The sequence below is a fragment of the Limulus polyphemus genome, unplaced genomic scaffold, assembly GCF_000517525.1.
Source record: "Limulus polyphemus unplaced genomic scaffold, Limulus_polyphemus-2.1.2 Scaffold3687, whole genome shotgun sequence".
NCBI classification, from domain to species: domain Eukaryota; kingdom Metazoa; phylum Arthropoda; class Merostomata; order Xiphosura; family Limulidae; genus Limulus; species Limulus polyphemus.
This window is the reverse complement of record NW_013669297.1, coordinates 75,926-97,118: the sequence shown is the minus strand read 5'-3', so window position 1 is coordinate 97,118 and position 21,193 is coordinate 75,926. Positions and strand designations below refer to the sequence as shown.

Below are 21,193 nucleotides of genomic sequence, written 5' to 3'. Positions count from 1 at the left end.
AAGACAAAAACACACAACCATGTAAACCCCCTCTACACGATATATCACACATTTTAAGTAAAAACAATCCATTTCTTAATTATTCTTTATATAAACATTTAATAAGGTACCGTCAGCATGTATGATAAGTATCCTTAATTATACATTTTTCAAACACCAAATATCTATTTTATAGTCGTTATAACATGAAAATTCTTCTTATGTTTGTTTGTAATTGTATTTAAGCACAAAGCTACACAATGGGCTATCTGTGCTCTACCCACCACGGGTATCGAAACCCGGATTCTAGCGTTGTAAGTCCGCAGACATACCGCTGTGCCACTGGGGGGGGTATTCTTCTTATTAAGAAAATATAACGAAAATAAACAGTTATCTGCAAGGCACAACCTCAAGTAATGACACCCTAAACTACCATGATTAAGTAGCACCTTAATTGAAAATTTTCAATATAACATGCTTTTAAATGCGTTTTAAACATGCAATTAAATGATTGTCTAAATCTATAAGCAACAAATATTTTAAATCTACCCCCTCTCAAATATAGTAAAATATAGTGGATGAAAAAACAACTCAGTTAAATCCAGAAAAGTCGAATAAGTCGTGAAATTACGTCTGATATTTAAACACACTAGGAGTATTAAAGATATCTATTCTGTCAATTCCTGATAATATCATATCTTCAGGGAACGGTGAATAATTCTTTCTGATAAATTTGGCTACTTCTGCTTTAGATGAAAATTTCTTGCTTTTCACTCGATGGTTATCTCCTTCTGACAGTTCAAAGTCATTTTTCACTGCACAAAGTTTTAGGCCTGGAAAACGTACAATACGTAATGTTTCCAGAAACGGAGAATTAGCTCCTGGTACCGTAAATACTTTGGTCATATCTTCCTCGAAGTAATTAAGTTCTCGAGGTTCAGGGTCTATAACACAAAAACGAAACCAATTATCTGAAATACCCTGGCAACTGTCAAAATACGAAGAACTGGAACACTGATAAATATTTTGTATTTGATGAAGACGAACAATTAATTTTTGTTCTCGAATAAACTTACAGGTGAGAAATGACATATTATAAACCGGAGACTCTTCTTCAAAATCCAGTGGGATCGCTTTGAAGAATGGGTATCCCGAAAAGTCTACCAGATGTTTACTGCCATCGGATGTCAAATCTCTAATTATTGTTGTGATGTGGTTGTTCGGAAAATAAACTGAACACGTAGCATGGTACGCATTAAAACCAAGGGCCTGTAGTAAGTATTTCATGAAAACATTAATGATGTAACAGAGTCCTCCTCTTTTTCTCATCATAGATTCTTTTATTTCAATCCAAGTCGGTAGATGACGATTTTCCGGTTCCATTGAGAGTAGAAACAGGTTTTGAAATGGAATGTCTTCATGTATTCTCTGGACTAGTTGGTCCAGGAAAATCTTACGGTCTGTAACTAGCTTTTCTTCAGCCTCTGCAATGTCAAGTACGTTGGACACAAAATACACGGCTTCATCTTTTGTTAGCTTGTCCTCCATTACGAGAAAATTATTTATGGTCTTTTCCAAAAAACTTATTGATTGAACCTAAAATACTCTGTAGAAATGATAGGCATAGTTACCAAGAAAAGATAATTAGAATAACATTTGGTGTGATAAATGAACTGGTGACTAAATTAATGTATATGATAATACACAATATGTTATACTAGTAATCTTGAAAGAATGGACAGCTTTTGAAAGTCTTAATAAAACCCTACACATTACACAATTAACATGTTATAACTCACTTTGTTTAAGTATGTTTTCAATAACTCGCAAAAATCTATTGAACAATTATAAAATACTTAACCGTGCAATAATTAGTGCCATATTAAGTTGAGCCGTGACACATGGCTGTCCCACAACACCTTAAGCCTTATTTTAGGTGGGTTTTTTTTTTATCTTTTAACCAGTTTATATATTTTGTCACCTTTCTTTATTTTGATCCGTGCAGGTATTTAACATGATTTTAAAGTATATTATCAGTCGAGACTTCCTCTATGTTTTCATTAAACAATAGAAATTCTTAATTCATACTTATGAGAAAAATAATAAAAAACTTAAAGTTAACACAGCTTACCTACTTTAAGATCATCTATTCCTAGCACAACGATTAGGTCGAGGATATTTATCAAACAGTCAAAATGTCACAAAAAATATCAAGATTTATTCTCATAGTAGTTTATGTTAGAAAAACTTTGGAATTTAAATGTTTATTGTGCTTTTTCTAAAATTCTACAACTTCAGGTGGATTCGTTGATGATTTGATAATTACCATTATTCATATCCAGGAAAACATTTATACAGAAATTAAGTGTTAACTATCCTAAAGAGCGCTTTTAATTAAATGTGCAAAACTGAATGTTTGAGGTCTGCCTGTAATTCTTGATGGTTTACTGACCAGTTGAACATTGACTTGTCTGTACTGTTATCACAGTGTCGTTTAAATGTGTTACGCTATTAGTATTGTACAATAAGCTAATTACCAAACAGTGAAGAACGTTTATGTAATTGGACATTTATTAAAATCAAATTATAATGTTTTTCTTGGAATCACTTGACCTTTTCATGAATTATTACTTTCATATTCAGCTTTATCAAAACAATAAAACTCAAATATGCCATATGAGGTCAATTCATGTGACTTCGATTAAGCATGAACAATGTGCAAAGCATACTGGTCGACGGAATTTGTGTTTGGAATAAAGAAACAAATAAATGTTCTGACACTTGTCTTCATGTTTTCGTCTACGAAATGTGTAAAGATAAGGAGAATTAATTGGTATCTGTTTAACGTTATTTAAACGTAACTGTATAATTTTTATCAAATACATTTATATATAATTGTCATTTTAGTAGCCTTTGTTGCCTCCATTTATATTAACCAGTTATTTATTTATTTATTTATTGCTATTAGATCAGGAACGTCGCGAGCCAACACTGGCCCGGGGTCAAACATCCTCGCCGGGCCCCCTTTCTCTCTCTCTCTTTTAACATTTTCAAGAATTTATTGAAAAGAAGATCCTAAGTTAGGACAGCAACGAGTTCATAAACCAGACAAAATCATAGCAGCAGCCGTTTTTACCTCACAGTATAAGCATAAAAACGTTGATAAAGTAACAACAAATATGTATTAAATCTATAAAGTAACAAATAGATATTAATTATTACTCAAATTATTATTTCAGTCGTTCTTAAGGTATCAAGCGTTTATATGCAAAGAAAAGCCAAAACGTATGGCTTTTATCACTAAATGAAGATAAAGCCTAACGATGCTTTGCGGGCTTTACGGCATAACCGAGCCTTTGGGCAGTTGCCCCTTTGCCCCCCCCCCCCACCGTCGCCGGGCCTGTATTAGATACTACATAGGAAGTCCTAAGAAGGGTCGTATGCTACAACAAGAGTTGGAATTCGATATCCTGGAGAATTAGCAGCCGAAACGTAGAATAAAACTAATTACAGATGAAAAATCAACAATAATAAGTCGCTAAGTTGATCTTACAGGCTACTAAACAAAGAAACGCTTGATATTCCATCAGCACAGCCTTACTGAAGTACTGAGTATATACACAAGTTAAAGTACTTTCTCGTAAGCCCGAACAAAGTTGGCTGTTATGTCAGTATGTTAAATACAGTTAAGGCTGTAACACTAGTGTAGTAACAAGAAATCGTGATATTAGCTCGCGTGTCAAAGAAACTATCAATGTGTCATGAGCTTTCCTACTCCATTGTGTAAAACAATGATACACACGAGATAACAACAAAGTGAAAAAAAAAGTTATTCCATATGTATTTTTTTACGCCTGTGTTACTGTCTATCGACTTTTTAAACTCGAATAATTAAACAACTATACATTTTTCATACAATAAACACCTGAGCTCATACGTGTGTATCAATAAAACAATCTAGCAGATGGTAAATGTACAGCGTCGTTGTTTAGTTTACATGTACTGCATGTGTTTTGTCGATCTTCCCGCTACTGGTTCATTCTACAGTTGTTATGGAATGAGGCCAAATTATGAGTCACAAGCAAGTAAAAGTTTTATATATGTCGCCATTTACATTCTTTTAGCTTTACTAGAACAACAATAAAAATTCATATCGACATCGGCCTATCATTTCTTGTAATTCGTATCATTAAAGTCATTCTACAATTTCCGTATTGTTTTAAAACACAATAAAATAAAACTATAAAAATACCTTACTTAACGTACAGTCGACGTTACTAAAGAAATAAGGCGTAAACGTACTTACGAAAGGCAGGGAGAAGTGTAAGACAAGTAACCTAATTTGCGTAAATATTAAATATAAACTTCGTGTCATAACTTCGGAAATACAGAGTGACTTTATTGCCTGTATAGACATCTATCGGATGAAAAAGAAAATAATTTAATCATCGAAGCCCTGAGTTTAAAATCCTCCTGAACAAAGCTACCTCCTGAAAGACTAGCCTTCGCCTCTTCAACCACAAACTTCCTTCTTCGTCTTGTATAATTCGGCCACGGACTGGGCTTTTACAGGATAACAGAATTGGAAGTGAAGCTATCTGTGCTCTGCTCACCACGGGTATCGAAACCCGGTTTCTAGCGTTGTAATTCCGTAGATATACCGCTGGGAGATCAATGGAAAGCAAAGCAAGTAAAATAAAATGGATAAACTAAAACATTATGTAGAAAATATTAATTGTTTTAGAATTAAACAAATAATGAAAGAAAACTTGCTTATAGGTAAAGTATGAAGGCTTATAGCACTAAAACACGGGTTTCGATACTCGTGGCGGGCACAGTAGAAATAATAGCTCTTTGTGTAACTTTGCGCTTAACAACAAACAAACAAACAAAAGAAGTATTTATGATATGTTAAATTCACGGTCCTAGTCTTCGTATTCTCTGGGTAGAGGATATGTTGGATCGAGTAGATCGAAGTCGTCGGGTAAAAAAGGAGCCCTGGGTTTGTACATCAATTGTTTGAACAACAACTATTTTTGTGTGGACTAAATTAAGTCCATAAATTGTAATTTTTTTAACTTATCTAAATTATTGCACATAAGAATTAGTTTTTACGATTTTTATTAAAGTCAAATTATTTAACTATTTTTAAACACCAAATTGTTTTTATTAATATTATATATTTTACTTGAATTTACTTTATTCATAATTTAGAAGAATTGGTGAACAAGTAAGTTCATTCCGCAAGCAGGTCGAATGACGACAACATCAACGGGAGAAAACTTCGTTATAGTTATAAGACCTTGAGAAAAATGAAATAAAACGTAAATCACACTAAATCTACTGTATACAGTGCTTCCATCAGGGCTTATCAGGTTGGCTGTGATGAGATAGACATAGTAAAGGTCGAGAAATGATTTATATTATTGTAATTTTTATCAGTTAATTGCGTAAAAGAATGTCAACCTGCAAAACGGTTAGTTGAATAAATAAATTGAAATTATTATCTTTAGGTGAACTGGACTTTGCATTATTTTTGCTGAATAATCAAAAAGAACCAACAAAACAAGATAAACCACATACTAGTATTTTTCTTATTGTTTATTTTTAAGGCGAAAGCTGAACTTTTGTACACTTACTTATGTTCAGGGGCATAAAGTACGAAAATCAATTATGGAATGTAGGCAACTTGCAGGTATCCTAGTCACACATCATAATATGTCGTTTCCGTTTGGCCTTCCTGAACTTTCCCATTAGAGGTATCACTGAAGAACTATATGGTTTAATATCTGTATGTTCTCTAGTGAGATAAACTATGTAGATGTTTATTAATACCTGTAGGCTATGTCCTCCCAAGATTAACTCATGGAGTAACTAATTTCTCCGTACAAAAATTTAACTATTTTATTACCTTAAAATACTTCATAACTATTCATTATCTACCGTAATCCCACCTTAAGTTGCACCGACCAATCATTGACGATGGAACAAAGTTACCATCATTAAGGAAATTAAGTTTCCATGGTATTTCGGTATAAAATAATTGCTAATTTATAGTAAATTCACAGATGAGAATAAGTAAATAGCAGAGTATGGTGCAAGGTTATTGTTCTCCTTTTTTAAAGCTTGGGAAGGATCCCAAGATTCCTTCAGATTATTTACCAATTGCTTTATCTAGTTGTCTCTGTAAGGTTTTAGAGGGTGGTTAATGCTTTTCTTGTTTGGTTCCTTGAATCAAACAACCTCCTCTCGCCCACCCAATGTGGTTTTTGTCGACAGTGCTCCATCATGGACCAGCTGATTTGTCTCAAAACTTCATTCAGAGAAACCTTCCTCAAGAGTGAACATCTTGTTTCTATCTTCTTTGATCTTGAGAAGGCTTATGACACTACAAGGAGGTATGGAATTTTGTGAATCCACCATTCATATGGGTTACATGGCCATTTACTCATCTAGGGCTTCAGCTCTGTATGAGGACTTTATACATTTCACCAGTTCTGAGTGTGTACACTAATTCACATGAATCTCCTCTTCACCTCAGACATTTGCAACTTTCTTTGCAATATGCTACCAAGCTTCAATCCTTATCAAGGCACCCCACCTGCGGTTGTCTTCCTTGGTGGGCTTTGCTCTTTTAGGACCAGCGGTCCTCATTCCTCCCTTTGGTCAACACTACCCACCGCCAACTCTTGGGCTATTCTTTTACCAACAAATAGTGGGATTGACCATCACATTATAACTATCCCATGGCTGAAAGAGCGAGCATATTTGGTGTGACTGGGATTCGAACCATGACCCTCAGATTGCTAGTCGAGTGCCCTAACCACCTGGCCATGCCGATTACTTTCGGTCAAACGGAAGAAGAACGTCACGGAACACGGTAAGGTTCTAAACAAACCACCCCTAAATACGAATCGCGTGCACTGACGAATACCCTCGTCTAACCAAAGGGCTTCAATAACACATACAGATAGCTAAACATAAATGAAAATAGAAACAACAACCCCTTTCTTTTATTCAAAATAACCCTTTACAAAACATTATATGAAATATAAGGTTCACAGGTAATTAAAATTTTTGAAATAAAATATTACGTGATAGAAAATCAAACCCTATACATTTGTAAACTAGACAACATAAAAATAAAAACTCTTGAAATGAAATATTTAAAGATTATACCCTTATTTACAACAGTTTTTTTTTGTTTTTTTTTTGCTGTTGTTGTTGAATTTCGTGCAAGGCTAGTCGAGAGCCTTCAGCGGTAGCCGTCCCTAATTTAGAAGTGACAGGCTAGAGGGAAGATTACTAGTCAACACAACCCACCGCCAACGAATGACTAGATTGACCGTAACATTATAACACTCCCACGGCTAGAAGTGCGAACATGTTCGGTGGTGGAATATGAACCCGAGATCCACATATTTTGAGTCGCGTGTCCTAATCATTAGGCCACGCCAGACCTAGATACAAGATAATTAGAGCTTATCAAATACATATATACATTTCAAACAATACAGTATAAGAAACATATTAACATATTTACAGACTTACAACGCTACAATCTAGGGTTAGATTCACTGTGGTGGACACAACAGCTATCAGGAACCAAGAAAAAGGAAACCATTCAACAGGGTCCATTTCCACCTTTTGGGCTACTCTTGTCTGACAGATTAGTAGGATTTGACTCTCATTCTTATAACGCAGCCACGGTCTCAAAGTACAGAGCGTGCTTTTGCATCAACGGCCGCGACCCATGAATCCTTGGACTCATATTCCAATCACACTAAGCATTAAGTTTATAAAAAAAAGTTATTGTTACTATAACTGTAGATGTAGTTTTATCGAACTGTATGTTCACCAAGCAACTTTAACAAATAATCATTGTATTTATACACACACACACACACATATATATAAAGGAACACATATAATATAACATTTGTTATACAACTCGGTATGAGTAATGTCATTATTAATGCTATAACACAGCAGATATGCCTGGGAATCTTTCCTGACCCTTTTGATAGATTCAGTGACTTGACAAATTTGGTATGCTGCATGGAACCTTAAACTTTTTTCTGAAATATGAAAAACTAGAATACGAAAGTAAGAATACTTTATTTTCCCAAATTTTATACTAGAATCTCATGGCTACTGGTTTGTTTACTTTGAATTTTGCATAAAGTTGTCTTCCCTAGACGTCCCTAATTTAGCAGTGATATACTAGAGGGAAGGCAGCTAGTCAACACCACCCACAGCCACTTCTTGAACTATTCTTTTATCAGCGAATAGTGGAGTTTACTGTAACATTACAACGCCCACACTGTTTAAAGGGCGAACATGTACGATGAAGGGGCTTCAAACCCGCGACCTGCAGATTGTCAGCCCTAACCATCAGGCCAAGCTAGGCCCATGGATAATGAAAATTGGATAAATTATGTTCTTAGAAGTTTATAAACCTAAGCTTAATAATGTACTTTGTTAACTTTAAAATGTTTTAAAAACCTTAAAAACCCAAACAGAAATAATACTATACTACGGTTTTTTTCTTTAAAAAATACAAATATTATCGATAAAATGTTTTAAATAATTTTTTTTCACCATTATCTTTAGTTTGATTATAATATTGAGTGATATGATTCGCCAGAACATTGCATTTTGTTTTGTAAAAGTTATATCAAAAATCAAATCAGGTTGTGATTTGAATTAACACCATTCAAGTAAGTTTTCACTTGTATTACGTTACGTAGACTCCTTTCTTTAATAATTAGAGTCTTAATTGTTTCTGACTTGAATCTCGTGTACTGTATCTATTATAATAGAATTCGGTTTTTGTTTATCCTGCAAATGAGCATACTCGCGCATTTCATTTCAACAAATGTAAACAAAAGGTGGATATAAATATATTTTAGTAGACATTTCGTACAACATATTTAAAGCTTATCAAAGTTTAATGTTAAATCGTAGAATAACTGATAATATTGTTTGCTTGTAGCACAAAGCTACACAATGGGCTCTCTGTGCTCTGCCCACCACGGGTATCGAAACCCGGATTATAGCGTTGTAAGTCCGCATACATACCACTGTGTCACTGGGGGGCGACTGATAATATTAAGTACGGTAAAGTTTAGCCCTAATTAAACTAAAGCAAAAACCGTACACAAGTTACAGTGTTAATTCATCTCTTTATCGAATATAAGCTCTGCTAAATAAAGGCTCCCAGTGGCAGAGCGGTATGACTACGGACTTGGAACGCTAGAAACCGGGTTTCGATACCTGTGCGTTAGCGGTGATTTTTGGACTGATAACGTTACAGTCCTGGCTCGAGTCTCCGAGGTAGATAAAGCGTAAATAGTCCATTTTGTTGCTTTGCGCTCTGAAAACACGACCTATTTTCATCGTTGAAAGTCAAGTATTCCCAGTGGGTCAGCGGTAAGTTTGCGGAGTTACAAAGTTAAAATCTGGGGTTCGATTCCTCACGGTGGATAGAATGCAGATAGCTAATTGTGTAGCTTGGCTCTAAAAAACAACAACAACAAAGAAAACAAACAAGGCAAGTATCAACCTGAATGCCAAGATCCTGCTGTTACTGGACAGTATTACCAATCCTACTTCATAGATTTGAACTTTGGACAATTACATCACTATGAAAAACAAACTAGAGAGTTTTATCTGGGGTTCCTACACAGAATTCTACTCATCTTCAACCGTTTCGATACTACAAATGCGAAAATCTCAAAAAAAGAACAAAACAACATGCCATCGGTTTCTGAAGTAATTAAAAAACGATGCCCGCAGCTGGTTTGGGCATATCAGTCGATTTGATAACAGTCGATCTGATGGATATTATAATAGAAGTCAAGGCAACCAAGAAAATACCTCCATTACAATGGAAGCGCTACCGAGAAAGATCCAGACAAACGCGGCTACCAATCATTGTCTCAGATTTGCACCATCTTAATCTTGGACTTGGATCCGGGTAGCGTGTAAAACAGGATGGAGCTAGGTGGTGACGCCTCAGTAGTACAGTTATGTCGAGTTTGCTCGAAGATGAGATACATTTATGTGCACTTCACTGGTCATTGTTCATAATGGTTTAAATTCATGGCGGATATAACTAATGATTTTAAAATTTTAGAACAACTATATATACATAGTTTTCATGAGTTAAGCACAAAGCTACACAACGGGCTATCTGTGGTGTGCCCACCACGGGTATCGAGACCCGGTTTTTACCATTATAATGTCGGCAGACTTACCGCTGTGCCACCAGAGGTGCACTTTTCATATCATACCATTTTAAATTAATTCGAAGCTTGAGCTTCCATAAACTCCTCATAATAACACTAAGCTTTTAATGTTGTATTTAAAGAATTGTATTCTAACCTTTTACTCCGTACAACAACAATACATCCTGGAGTATTTGCTCTTCGTTTATTATTTTTTATGTAATTACACCTGAATATAAAATAGAAAAAAACATATAGGACGCCTTAAGACGATCGTGCTTTAAATACTTACATTCTGGTAATAAATAATTAAAGAACGTGTAAATATTTACATCCTGGTAATAAATAATTAAAGAACGTGAAAATATTTACATCTTGGTAATAAATAATCAAAGAACGTGAAAATATTTACATCTTGGTAATAAATAATCAAAGAACGTGTAAATATTTACATCCTGGTAATAAATAATTAAAGAACGTGTAAATATTTACATCTTGGTAATAAATAATTAAATAACGTGTAAATATTTACATCTTGGTAATAAATAATTAAATAACGTGTAAATATTTATGTCCTGGTAATAAATAATTAAATAACGTGTAAATATTTATATCCTGGTAATGAGTAATTAAAGAATGTCTGTACTAGATCTTTTTGAAGTTCATTAAGACGTTTGAAAGTAAAATATTATGTCAGATATTATGATAATTTACTAAAATGTACTTGAAATACTTTCAAAATTCAATCCATGTACAGTAAACAAATTATTCCTTTAGACTTAAGGGAGGATTTTGGATTAACCACCTTTGAAAAACCTTTGTCTGTAAGCTTGTAGCCAGCAATCGTTCGTATTAATTATGCCTTTTATTTCACTTATATTATCGCAGAACACCTCACGTTTTAAAAATTCTTCTGAAATTATTTCAAAAATACTTTTTCAATACGTGGGTACTACATTGTAGAACTGACTTTGAGAATAATTGTACAATGTTATTACAAATATTTCCTTATGCGTGAGATTTAAGCATAAAGCCTATCGCAACAGGAATGTTTAACATCGAAAGAGATGTTTTAACCCTAAGTCATCAATTGTGTCTGTACATAATTGTATATATAACACCTAAAAATTAGTTTCTGAGTTAACATGGTTCGGACTGGACGATGATGAAACTGAATCAATGTTGAGGAATCATGTCTGAAAGCTTCAAAGAATAAGAGTTGATGCTGATAAGTTTGTTGTTGATTAAAATTTTATAGAAAACCTTGCGTACAGGTAGAAGAAATCGTAAATTGTGTTTCCCTGGTTTCCGTAAATAGCATTAGGAGCGTCGTACATGCAAATCTGATAACCAATGAATGGAACATTTTTTCGCTAGAAAAGAGGTATAACAAAATGTTAAGTTTGAAACAAGGATCAAGCTGGTGTAGCTTTATAATTAAACTGTTTGCAATACTGACACATCACTCAAAGCAAATTGTTGAAGGATCAACACAAGACCTGAGTTATGCTTTGCTGTTGCTTTCAGCAGATTAGTTAAAAACTTATAAAAAGTCACTCTCAACATGCTTGGTCTGCAAACTTTCCTGGAATCATCACTGCTGAGTGCTGGTTAAAGGATTTACTGAATTCGCAGATTGTTCGACATAACTCAGAACCATCCCTTAACTGGTTTGGTTTGTTTGGAATTTCGCGCAAAGCTACTCGAGGGCTATTTGTGCTAGCCGTCTCTAATGTACCAGTGAAAGACTAGAGAGAAAGCAGCTAGTCATCACCACCCACCGCCAACTCTTGGGCTACTCTTTTATCAACGAGTAATAGAATTGACCGTCACATTATAACGCCCCCCCCCCAGCTGAAAGGGCAAGCATGTTATGTGGGATGGAGATTCGAACCCGCGACCCGCAGATTGCGAGTCGAGCGCCCTAAACACCTAGTCAAACCTTAAATGAATAAGGTTATTGCGATTAAAAGAGATGTTACGTGCCGTAGTGTGCATTGTCATAATTAATAGGAATGCATTAATCGAAATAAATTATCGTAATATTGAAGAGATTATATAGTGCTGCCTCTAGTGTCATTTCCAGAAAACAGTGGAATGCAATTTTGTATTCCGTTATGTGTGTAGGCAAAATAACGTATGTTACACAGTTATACAGGTTGTTCCAAATATCGTTACTGACTCTATAGTCACCATATATATGCATTTGTACAAGTTTAACGATCTTATATATGTACACATACGTTTTCATTGCAGCATTCAGTTTTAACAATACGTCTATATGGCGCTTATCTTTTCACGTATATGCGAATTTAAAAATATAATATATTTTTTTTTTCAAAGTTGTATTCAACTTTAAAGCATGTGATTGTCAATCAGTTATTCCTCTTACAAGTTCTAGTTAGCTAGGGTTGACATGTTGTGTAGTTGAGGTTGTTGTTGTCATAAGATAAATATCTACGATGTTATACTAAACAGCTTACAAACATATTACCTATATTTGAAAAATGAATTAATCATTACGAGTCTCTGTACATCTACACTCTTGATGTATAGATAACAAATGAAACATCTTTTAAAATAAAACGTGTTAAATAATGTGTTTTTGAGAGCATAAGCACAAGAAAGGTATACGACTATACTACTACATCTCCGTGGTAAGTTACATCTTCCAATAGGCTACGTTCAGTATTAGTCTGGCTTCAAATTTAATATATCTCGTGAAAACGTGGCACCATGTGCATTGGCAGCACCAGAAAGGTTTCACATCTCATTTCGAAAGGTTTTCACGCCCTTCAAGTTGATTTAAACACTGCATCCCACATTGTAAGCTTTTTTTAGCGCATCATGTGACTCTTTTAATCTAATAAAAAGCAGAGCTTACATTGACTCTGTCGCTTATCAAGAGAGACTAACGAGTAGAACAGTATTTTCGTGGTCACTACCTATCCAAGAACTTATCACTGACCAACATCTGCTTCACGGCTTTTTAGGGAGGTAGGTTTAATTTGTACATCTACAGATTTCATGCATATTCTATTTAAAACTTTCTACTTCAAAGATTTAAAACGTTCTATGTTTATAGTCACTAACGATACATTATAAGACCACAAGTGTTCTCTTAAACAATATTTAACTTAACACTGAAGTATTATTACATGAAGTTTGTATATAAAATAATAGGCTCTTCTGATAGACATATAGCTTATTATTCACCTCTATAAAATACTCTCATTCTAATTTTATAATAAAATGAGGAGACAGAAATATTGTATAAATGACAAATACCTATTTTATTGGCGATAATATAAAGACGTATCCATTTTCTTTCTTTCTTCAGATGTTCTTGGTGAGGATCTTGGTCGTATTAACGGCTTTACTCCTAACAGCCTTAGGTTCTGAAATTCAAGTCCAGTATCCCCCATGTCAGTTTAACCCTTTGTGTACATGTTCCAAATCAGGACCAAACTTGGGGCTTGTCAGCTGTCACAGTGTCCCCATGACCACTCTACCGGCCAATCTGAACCAATCTATAATTTTCCACCTAAGTTTCACAGACAATGGACTACGATCACTCCCAGACTTCAGTCTGCAAGGTACTGGCATGTGGAAGCTTAAAGTGAGTAAGAACCTTATTACTAGTCTCTCCGTCAATGCTTTAGCAGGTCTGGAGCGAACACTTTGGGAGCTAGACTTAAGCCACAATAAGATAGTGATTGTACCCAGCAAGGCTATCAGACATATGCAGAAGCTGAGATCTCTGGATCTATCAAACAACCAGCTCATGGACATAATCCCAGGAGATTTTGATGGTTTGGAAAATACTCTCAAAATTCTGCGACTCAGTAAAAACTCTATTTCTAACTTACAACCAGACAGCTTTAAAGGACTAACTCAGTTGGAGGTATTAGATCTAAGTAGCAATATTATTTCTAAGCTGCATGAGTCGACTTTTCAAAGTGATCTACCTCGCCTTAGATATATTAACCTGGAAAATAACATTCTCTCTGATATTCCCTACCTCGCTCTTAAAAGGTTAAAAGCTTTAGAGATAGTTAACCTCAACAGTAATAAAATATATTCAATCTTTACCCCTGCCTTTACAGAAAAGCTTTCTCTAGATGAAATCCACTTGGAAGACAACGAAATGCTAACACTTCAACCATCATCCTTCAAGAACTTTGACATTTTAAATAAAACATTCTTAAGCTTTAACCCCATCGAAACAGTTAACAGCGAAGCATTCAAGGATGTTAAGCTAAGAGAAATTTACTTACGAAACTGTAAAGCTTACTACATTTCACCAAATGCTTTCTCAGGACTAGAAAAACATCTCCAGGTTCTGGATTTAGGATTCAATAACTTGTCAAACTTCCCTAAACTGGCATTAGAAGAACTGGAAGTCTTGCGATCTCTGTCATTAAGAGAAAACAAAATCTCTACCATTCCTAAAAATGTGTTTCAAAAAATGCGTTTTACGCTTCAACAGCTGGACTTAACTGGCCAAGATATGGCCTACATTTCAACTACAGATATCGGAGATCTGCAGCACTTGAGAGTACTACAAGTCAAAAGTCTAAAAACCAACACCCTCTCAGAAAATGATCTTGAAATGATAGGCCCAGGTCTTGAAAAACTTAATCTCGCTTTTAATTCTATTGAATTTATTGAACAAGGGGCATTTTCTTCCACTCCTAGTCTTAAAGAAATCAATCTATCCCACAATAATCTTAAACACATGGAAGCTAAAATGTTTGATCCCTTTAGTCACTCTTTAGAAGTTTTGGACCTCCATCAGGCTTTAGCTATTCCAAGATTGCCGCCTGCTTTGTTTCATGCACTTCACAGTCTACAAGAGATTGAACTAAGCAGCAATTACATCACCTCACTATCCACTGAAACATTTAGAGACATGTACGAACTGGAAAAAATCAACTTAAACTTTAATAAGATTACTCAAATCAAATCCGGTCTGTTCAAGAACCAAGATATACCTAATATTGTACGAATTGATCTTGCATTTAATCAAATTGTTGAGATTAAAACCCACGCCTTCGAAGGCCTGAAAACTCTACAGTCACTAAAACTACACGACAATCTGGTCACTACGATTAAGAAACGTGGATTTGCAAATTTAAACTCATTAATCCATTTAAGCCTTGAAGGAAACAGGATATCTCATATTCAATCAGAATCTTTCCAAAATTTACCAAGTCTGCAAATCTTGGACTTATCCCACAACAAACTTAAAAACATACAACTGGACAGTTTTGACCAGATTGGCACTCTGTCTACTTTGAAAGTCAATATCAGTTACAATGAACTTGAAGAGCTGGTGCCTAATAATGATACCTTAGGGTCGTTTGCTAACATTAAGGTTTTAGACTTTAGTCACAATAATATAAGTGATATTCAGCCAGAGTACTTTGACTCTGTAAGAAATTCCCTCACTCATCTATTTTTAAACAACAATAACTTGTTTAACATAACATCGTCCATGTTTTCTATAATACACCATCTTCTTGTCATAAGACTTAATAATAATAATATTGGCTTGGTCCAAGCTGGAGCTTTCCAAGAAGTATCTAATCTTCAAATCCTAGATCTGTCCAACAACAAAATCATTGATGTGCCATCCGACATGTTAGAAGAAACTACGAAGCTTCGAGTCCTAGATGTCTCCAATAATATTCTACGAAATCTTCCTGATGATCTTCTGAAAGGTACACGGGTAGAAATTCTAAAACTGGCCAACAACAAATTATCAAATTTTCCCGACAACGGACTTATTCCAGTCAACCAGACACTTCAATACTTAGATCTCTCCGTGAATAACATAAGATTCTTAAACAGTGACGACGTGAAATTCTTCAGCAATCTTCTGTTTCTAGACCTTTCACGAAACCTCCTCAAAGAACTGGCGGGAGAAACTCTGGCTCATCTTAATAAACTTGTAAGTGTCTCAAATATTTATATATATGTATATATATATATCGTTCTTACTAACTTGTAATCAATTTCAATGGTTTAAATTATCGATAAGGGTTGAAACGGAAAATCAAAATATCAACACCACAAAAAATTAGCCAACGGTGTATTTGTGTAACATGTAACTGAACTTCAAACAAAAGAAAACCAAGAAATCAAAATATTCAACTAATCAGTTACAACGCTAGAAACCGGGTTTCGATACCCGTGGTAGGCAGAGTACAGATAGCCTAGTGTTTAGCTTAGTGATTAATTACAAACAAACATACACTAATCAGTAAAGTAAAGTCTAAAGTGCTAAGCTCGTATTTTATACTAAAAACATTAGCCTAAATTAATAGATGTCAAAGGCAAAAGGGCCAGGTGCAGCCTAGCGGTTAGCGTGCTGTACTTATGGACTCCTTGTATTCAAGGCTCACGTCAGTTAATGCAAAAAAAACGCCCTCTGCACTTTTGAAGTATTGGTGCTCTATAAGAATCATAGTCAAACAAGAATAGCTCAAGAGCTGGCGGAGGATAGTGTTGACTAACTGCCTTCTTTCTAGTTTGTCAGTTCGAAATTAATGACGGCTGTGCGCAATTAGCGTTTGTTTAGCTTTTCGCGAAAATTTCAAACAAATCAAAGGCAAAAACCCAAATATGTCTATACCATTTCTAATTGTTAAAATGATTACATCGCAAACCAAGACGAAATGTAATCAAAAGTTAATATTCACAGTGAATGTTTATACTTTTATCTATACCATCTGAAGAAAATACACAATTTAAATATCGAATAATATTTCAAAAGTAGAACTTGTGGGTAGCAATGTATTTCGTAAAAGATGGGTTGTCCATATTGAAACATATTATTTCTCTCAACAGTTTATAATTTAACTGAAAGTAAATTATAATTATTCTTACTGAATCCGAAACTGATATCCATTTTTTTTCATAACGTACAGATTATTTCACAAAACATCATAAGTGAATCATTTTCATTGAAATCGGGTCACATTTTGTTTTGCTATAGATTTTGTTTGGCTATAGATTTATCTAGACCAATCGCGACGTGAGAGTCTTATCGATCGTTCTAGAACTCACGAGAAGCACACATAATAATAAAAAATATTCATTGTGATAAATATTAATAAATAATAATTTGATCTAAGTAAGAGTTTTTCTTCCCGATTTGTAAAAAATCTTTACGTGACAGAAAAAAAGAAGTAGAATATTTTCGAAATTTTCGTAGCTGAGTTATAGAAAATCCGTTATTAAAACTGAAACAACTTTTATAAAGTTTATATTCGCAGGCCTGTTTAGCTCTAAAAAAATTTAATATTGTGCCTTAGAAATTAATTTAGCATTTTACGAAATTTGTAGGAAAACGCCCCTCAGTGGCACAGCGGTATGTCTGCGGACTTACAACGCTAGAATCCGGGTTTCGATACCCGTGGTGGGCAGAGCACAGATAGCCCATTGTGTAGTTTTGTGTTTAATTACAAATAAACAAACAATTATAGCAAAACGTTTAGTAAACGGACTTTTTGTTCAGGAATTACTGTAAAACCTATAAAACTTTCAAGACAATAAAACCATCGCAGGTCTGTGTTATTTTCATTAAAATCAAGATAATATTTCAACTAGCGATAACATACACAATTCAATGATATTTTGAATAACAATATATATATATATAGGTATATGTCTTCATCTTCACAGCTGGAGCTACATCTCTCCCATAACTCCTTCCAGTTGATAAACGATAGAATGTTCCATCACCTGTTTCATTCATTGAAAACACTGAACCTAGCTGGCACAGGCTTGAACGTTGTCCCACAACTAGATCTGCCAAATCTTCTTCACCTAAATCTTTCATACAATTCTATGAAATTTATTCATTCTATTTCGTTAGCTAACCTCACCAACATTCGGCATTTAGACATCTCCTATAATTTACTTCCACTTCCGGCAAATAACGCCTGGCACGTACTTCCCAGACTCCAACAACTCGACATTTCTGGGAACCCGATTCTTAGTATTTCTAATGATAGTTTCATGTCACTGAATCAACTGGAGGTTCTTCACATGCAGAACCTCCCGGTCCAAAACTTCCAGCCTGGAGCTTTCGAGCCTCTGACTGTCCTGAAGACACTGGAAATAGACACTTATCCTCAGATCCGAAGTTTCAAGATAGCTAAAATGTTGGAACATAACTTTGGATTACAACGACTTCATCTCCATGTTCAGGAGAACACGTTCAGAGACGTTTTTACAGTGAAACTACCGAAAAAGGTTAAATATGTTGCCCTCGAGGGAAAAAAACTCCATCACGTAAGCAAGGATTCATTTCACCATATAGAAACAGGTCAACTGAATATACAGATTATTAAAACCAACATCACCCATCTACCCTCGGTGTTCTTCCAAGGCATTAGAAATGTAAAAAACATCAGCTTAGATCTCAGACACAACAGACTCCAGTTTGTGGGAAACGCTATTTCTGAGGTAGGTTGTAATCCAATATTTTTCCTTGCCTTTCGTTTAATACCCATTAATAGCACGAGCTGATATTCACCATTTATTTACGTTTAAAGACATGTCAGCTGAATATAAACAAGAAAATTGGGTTTGTTTCTTTTAGATGAATTCTTATATATTTTACCGTTAACATTTTACATGTTAAAACAAAGTATTTTATAGATTATAAATGTAAAAAGCATTTTACATCTGTAACTTTTTGGTTATTCATTGCATGAAATCAATTTTCTCAATCATCTTCTAATCAGAAAAGAAAATACATGCACAATCCATGCAGGATACAGATTTCTGGCCTGAAATATTCCATGTAGGATACAGATTTCTGGCCTGAAATATTCCATGTAGGATATACATTTCTGGCCTGAAATATTCCATGTAGGATATACATTTCTGGCCTGAAATATTCTTGTACAAAGCTGAAACGTATACACATCCACTAAAAAAAATTGCTTTCTAGTTCAAATTGCCCTCGAACGATACTAAACACCAGATATAAACATTCCACTCACAAAAAAAAAGTTTCAACAATCACTGATTTGTGATAGCTTTAACACATTCATTATATGGTTTTATAACCTTATAATACAATTTATATGATAGAAGCACAATATAACTTTCACACATTCAATGTGTGGTTTGATAACCTTCTAATACAATTTATATGATTGAAGCACAACATAACTTTCATACATTCAGTGTTTGTGTGGTTTGATAACCTTCTAATACAGTTTATATGATTGAAGCACAACATAACTTTCATACATTCAGTGTTTGTGTGGTTTGATACCCTTCTTGAAATTTATATGATTGAAGTACAACATAAATTTGTAAACGTATCATATTCAAGTAGTTTTGTTATTAATTCTCTATGTCATCTAGGTGAAAAGACGGAACCTGGAGAATCTGTTCCTCTCAGATAACCAGTGGATCTGTGACTGCAACATCGCTTGGGTATACAAGTGGATTAAGACCAGGCAATACCAGGATCAGCAAGATTCTCAATATATGCAAGTACTAGAAGACTTACGAATTGCAAAATGTGTTGACCGAAAAAACATATCTCTGCTGGAAGTTTTCAACACGGAGTTAGACTGTCGGTATATCGATCTTGACAACGCCGCCTCGCGGACAGTTTTGCACTACTATATTTTCATTCTTTCATCATTTTCTCTAGTTCTTGGGATAGCTTTAATTTTTTAGGTGGAAATATTAGATTTTTATTACCTAATATTATTAATTTTATAAGTTTCTTATATCTCGAGCAATTACAACATCTACTTTGTTCTACTGCTCAGAAGTATATACTCACATGATGCATACTTTATAAACATAAAATACTAAGACTCAGAAAACGTTGTTTTTAATTGAACGGGAATTAGCTCAAACCTCAAGTGTTAATTCAGAAGAATTAAGGACTACACTTTGTTGTCTCTTCTCACAGCACCATGGTCTCAGTCTTTACTGTTTGTGTTAGAACCTTACGAATTTAGCATTAATAGTTTCAAAGCCGTGCGTGATACCAAAAGTGGATGTCATACGTGACCTGATTTACACTTCAAGTGAAATCTTACTCACACGTACAGTTGTAGTAATTTGATAGTGATTTACTTAAACATCACCATTCTTTCAACTTTTACTTTTTAAAATTCATTATCATGGTTTTGATAATCAGTTTATTTTAGAAGTTAAGTTATAGAGTCCTGATCATGTCTTTATTCGCTCTTAATGCAGCTGTCTGACTTCAACCTCGAGTTTGGAATAAGAAACCACAATTAACCTTTCCTATACATTAAAAATGAAGAGTAGGAACCAAATCGGTGATGTTTTAAACTATGTCTCATATTTTCCTCTCCCTTAACTTTTCAAAATGAACATTTAAGTATTACCAAGCTCCATGCTCTGAAACTGCTAAATTATCAGTCTGAGATATCGTAAAATATCAAAACCCCTATCTACCCTCAGCTTTAACTTCTTGATGCCAAAGCAGCTAACTTACTAATGCTCTTGCGTGAAACTAAACCACCCTTCTCCCTAACGTTACAACATAGCTACCTTACCCTATGCTTGAATCTAGTGTATGCTACTTGATAACATAAATCCACTTGAATCCTGTTTTAAACAAGTCTTAAAATTCAACTAAAGTTCTACACGTTGTTCAGGGGTATATACACTTTTTAACTGGCAATATCTTAGCACCACAGCATCAAATTATTGTGCCTCTAGCTTATGTTTTTGTAGCTTCATAAAAAAAGGATTAGATCCATAATAGAACCTATTAATTGAAGTCAAGTTATTATTTCACTCTATACTTCCTCTGAAAACCAACATATTTTCGGACACTTTGTAATTTCAACTGAAATCTGACAACTAATGAATATGATTTCAGTCACTGACGTATTGCTTGAAGGGTAATTTCTTCTGAAAATTATATACGGCATGACTGGTTTATAGATCAAAATTTTTCTTGCCGTCAATAA

The 21,193-nt window shown here is 34.5% G+C and overlaps 2 protein-coding genes across 3 annotated transcripts in view; one reads left to right on the top strand and one right to left on the bottom strand.

Annotated features, from left to right (window-relative positions):
- Positions 1 to 277: 277 nt before the first annotated feature.
- Positions 278 to 4,319, bottom strand: LOC111088400. Of its 2 annotated transcripts, none has more exons than XM_022398420.1 (2): positions 4,282 to 4,319; positions 278 to 1,585 (listed from the first exon to the last, which is right to left on the bottom strand). In XM_022398420.1, the coding sequence occupies exon 2, from the start codon at positions 1,525 to 1,527 to the stop codon at positions 607 to 609; it is 921 nt and encodes a 306-aa protein (XP_022254128.1). In that variant the 5' UTR covers positions 1,528 to 1,585; positions 4,282 to 4,319; the 3' UTR covers positions 278 to 606. The 2 variants fall into 2 exon arrangements, with proteins under 2 accessions (XP_022254128.1, XP_022254129.1); XM_022398421.1 differs by having other exon boundaries at positions 4,286 to 4,306.
- A 580-nt stretch (positions 4,320 to 4,899) lies between these two features.
- LOC106469854 overlaps positions 4,900 to 21,193 on the top strand; it is a 48,605-nt gene continuing 32,311 nt past the window's right edge. Inside the window, exons 1-4 of the mRNA XM_022398418.1 lie at positions 4,900 to 4,981; positions 13,549 to 16,161; positions 17,898 to 18,683; positions 19,596 to 19,667. Coding sequence (XP_022254126.1) covers positions 4,934 to 4,981; positions 13,549 to 16,161; positions 17,898 to 18,683; positions 19,596 to 19,667 — 3,519 coding nt within the window. The 5' untranslated portion in view covers positions 4,900 to 4,933. The remainder of the gene's footprint in view (positions 4,982 to 13,548; positions 16,162 to 17,897; positions 18,684 to 19,595; positions 19,668 to 21,193) is intronic.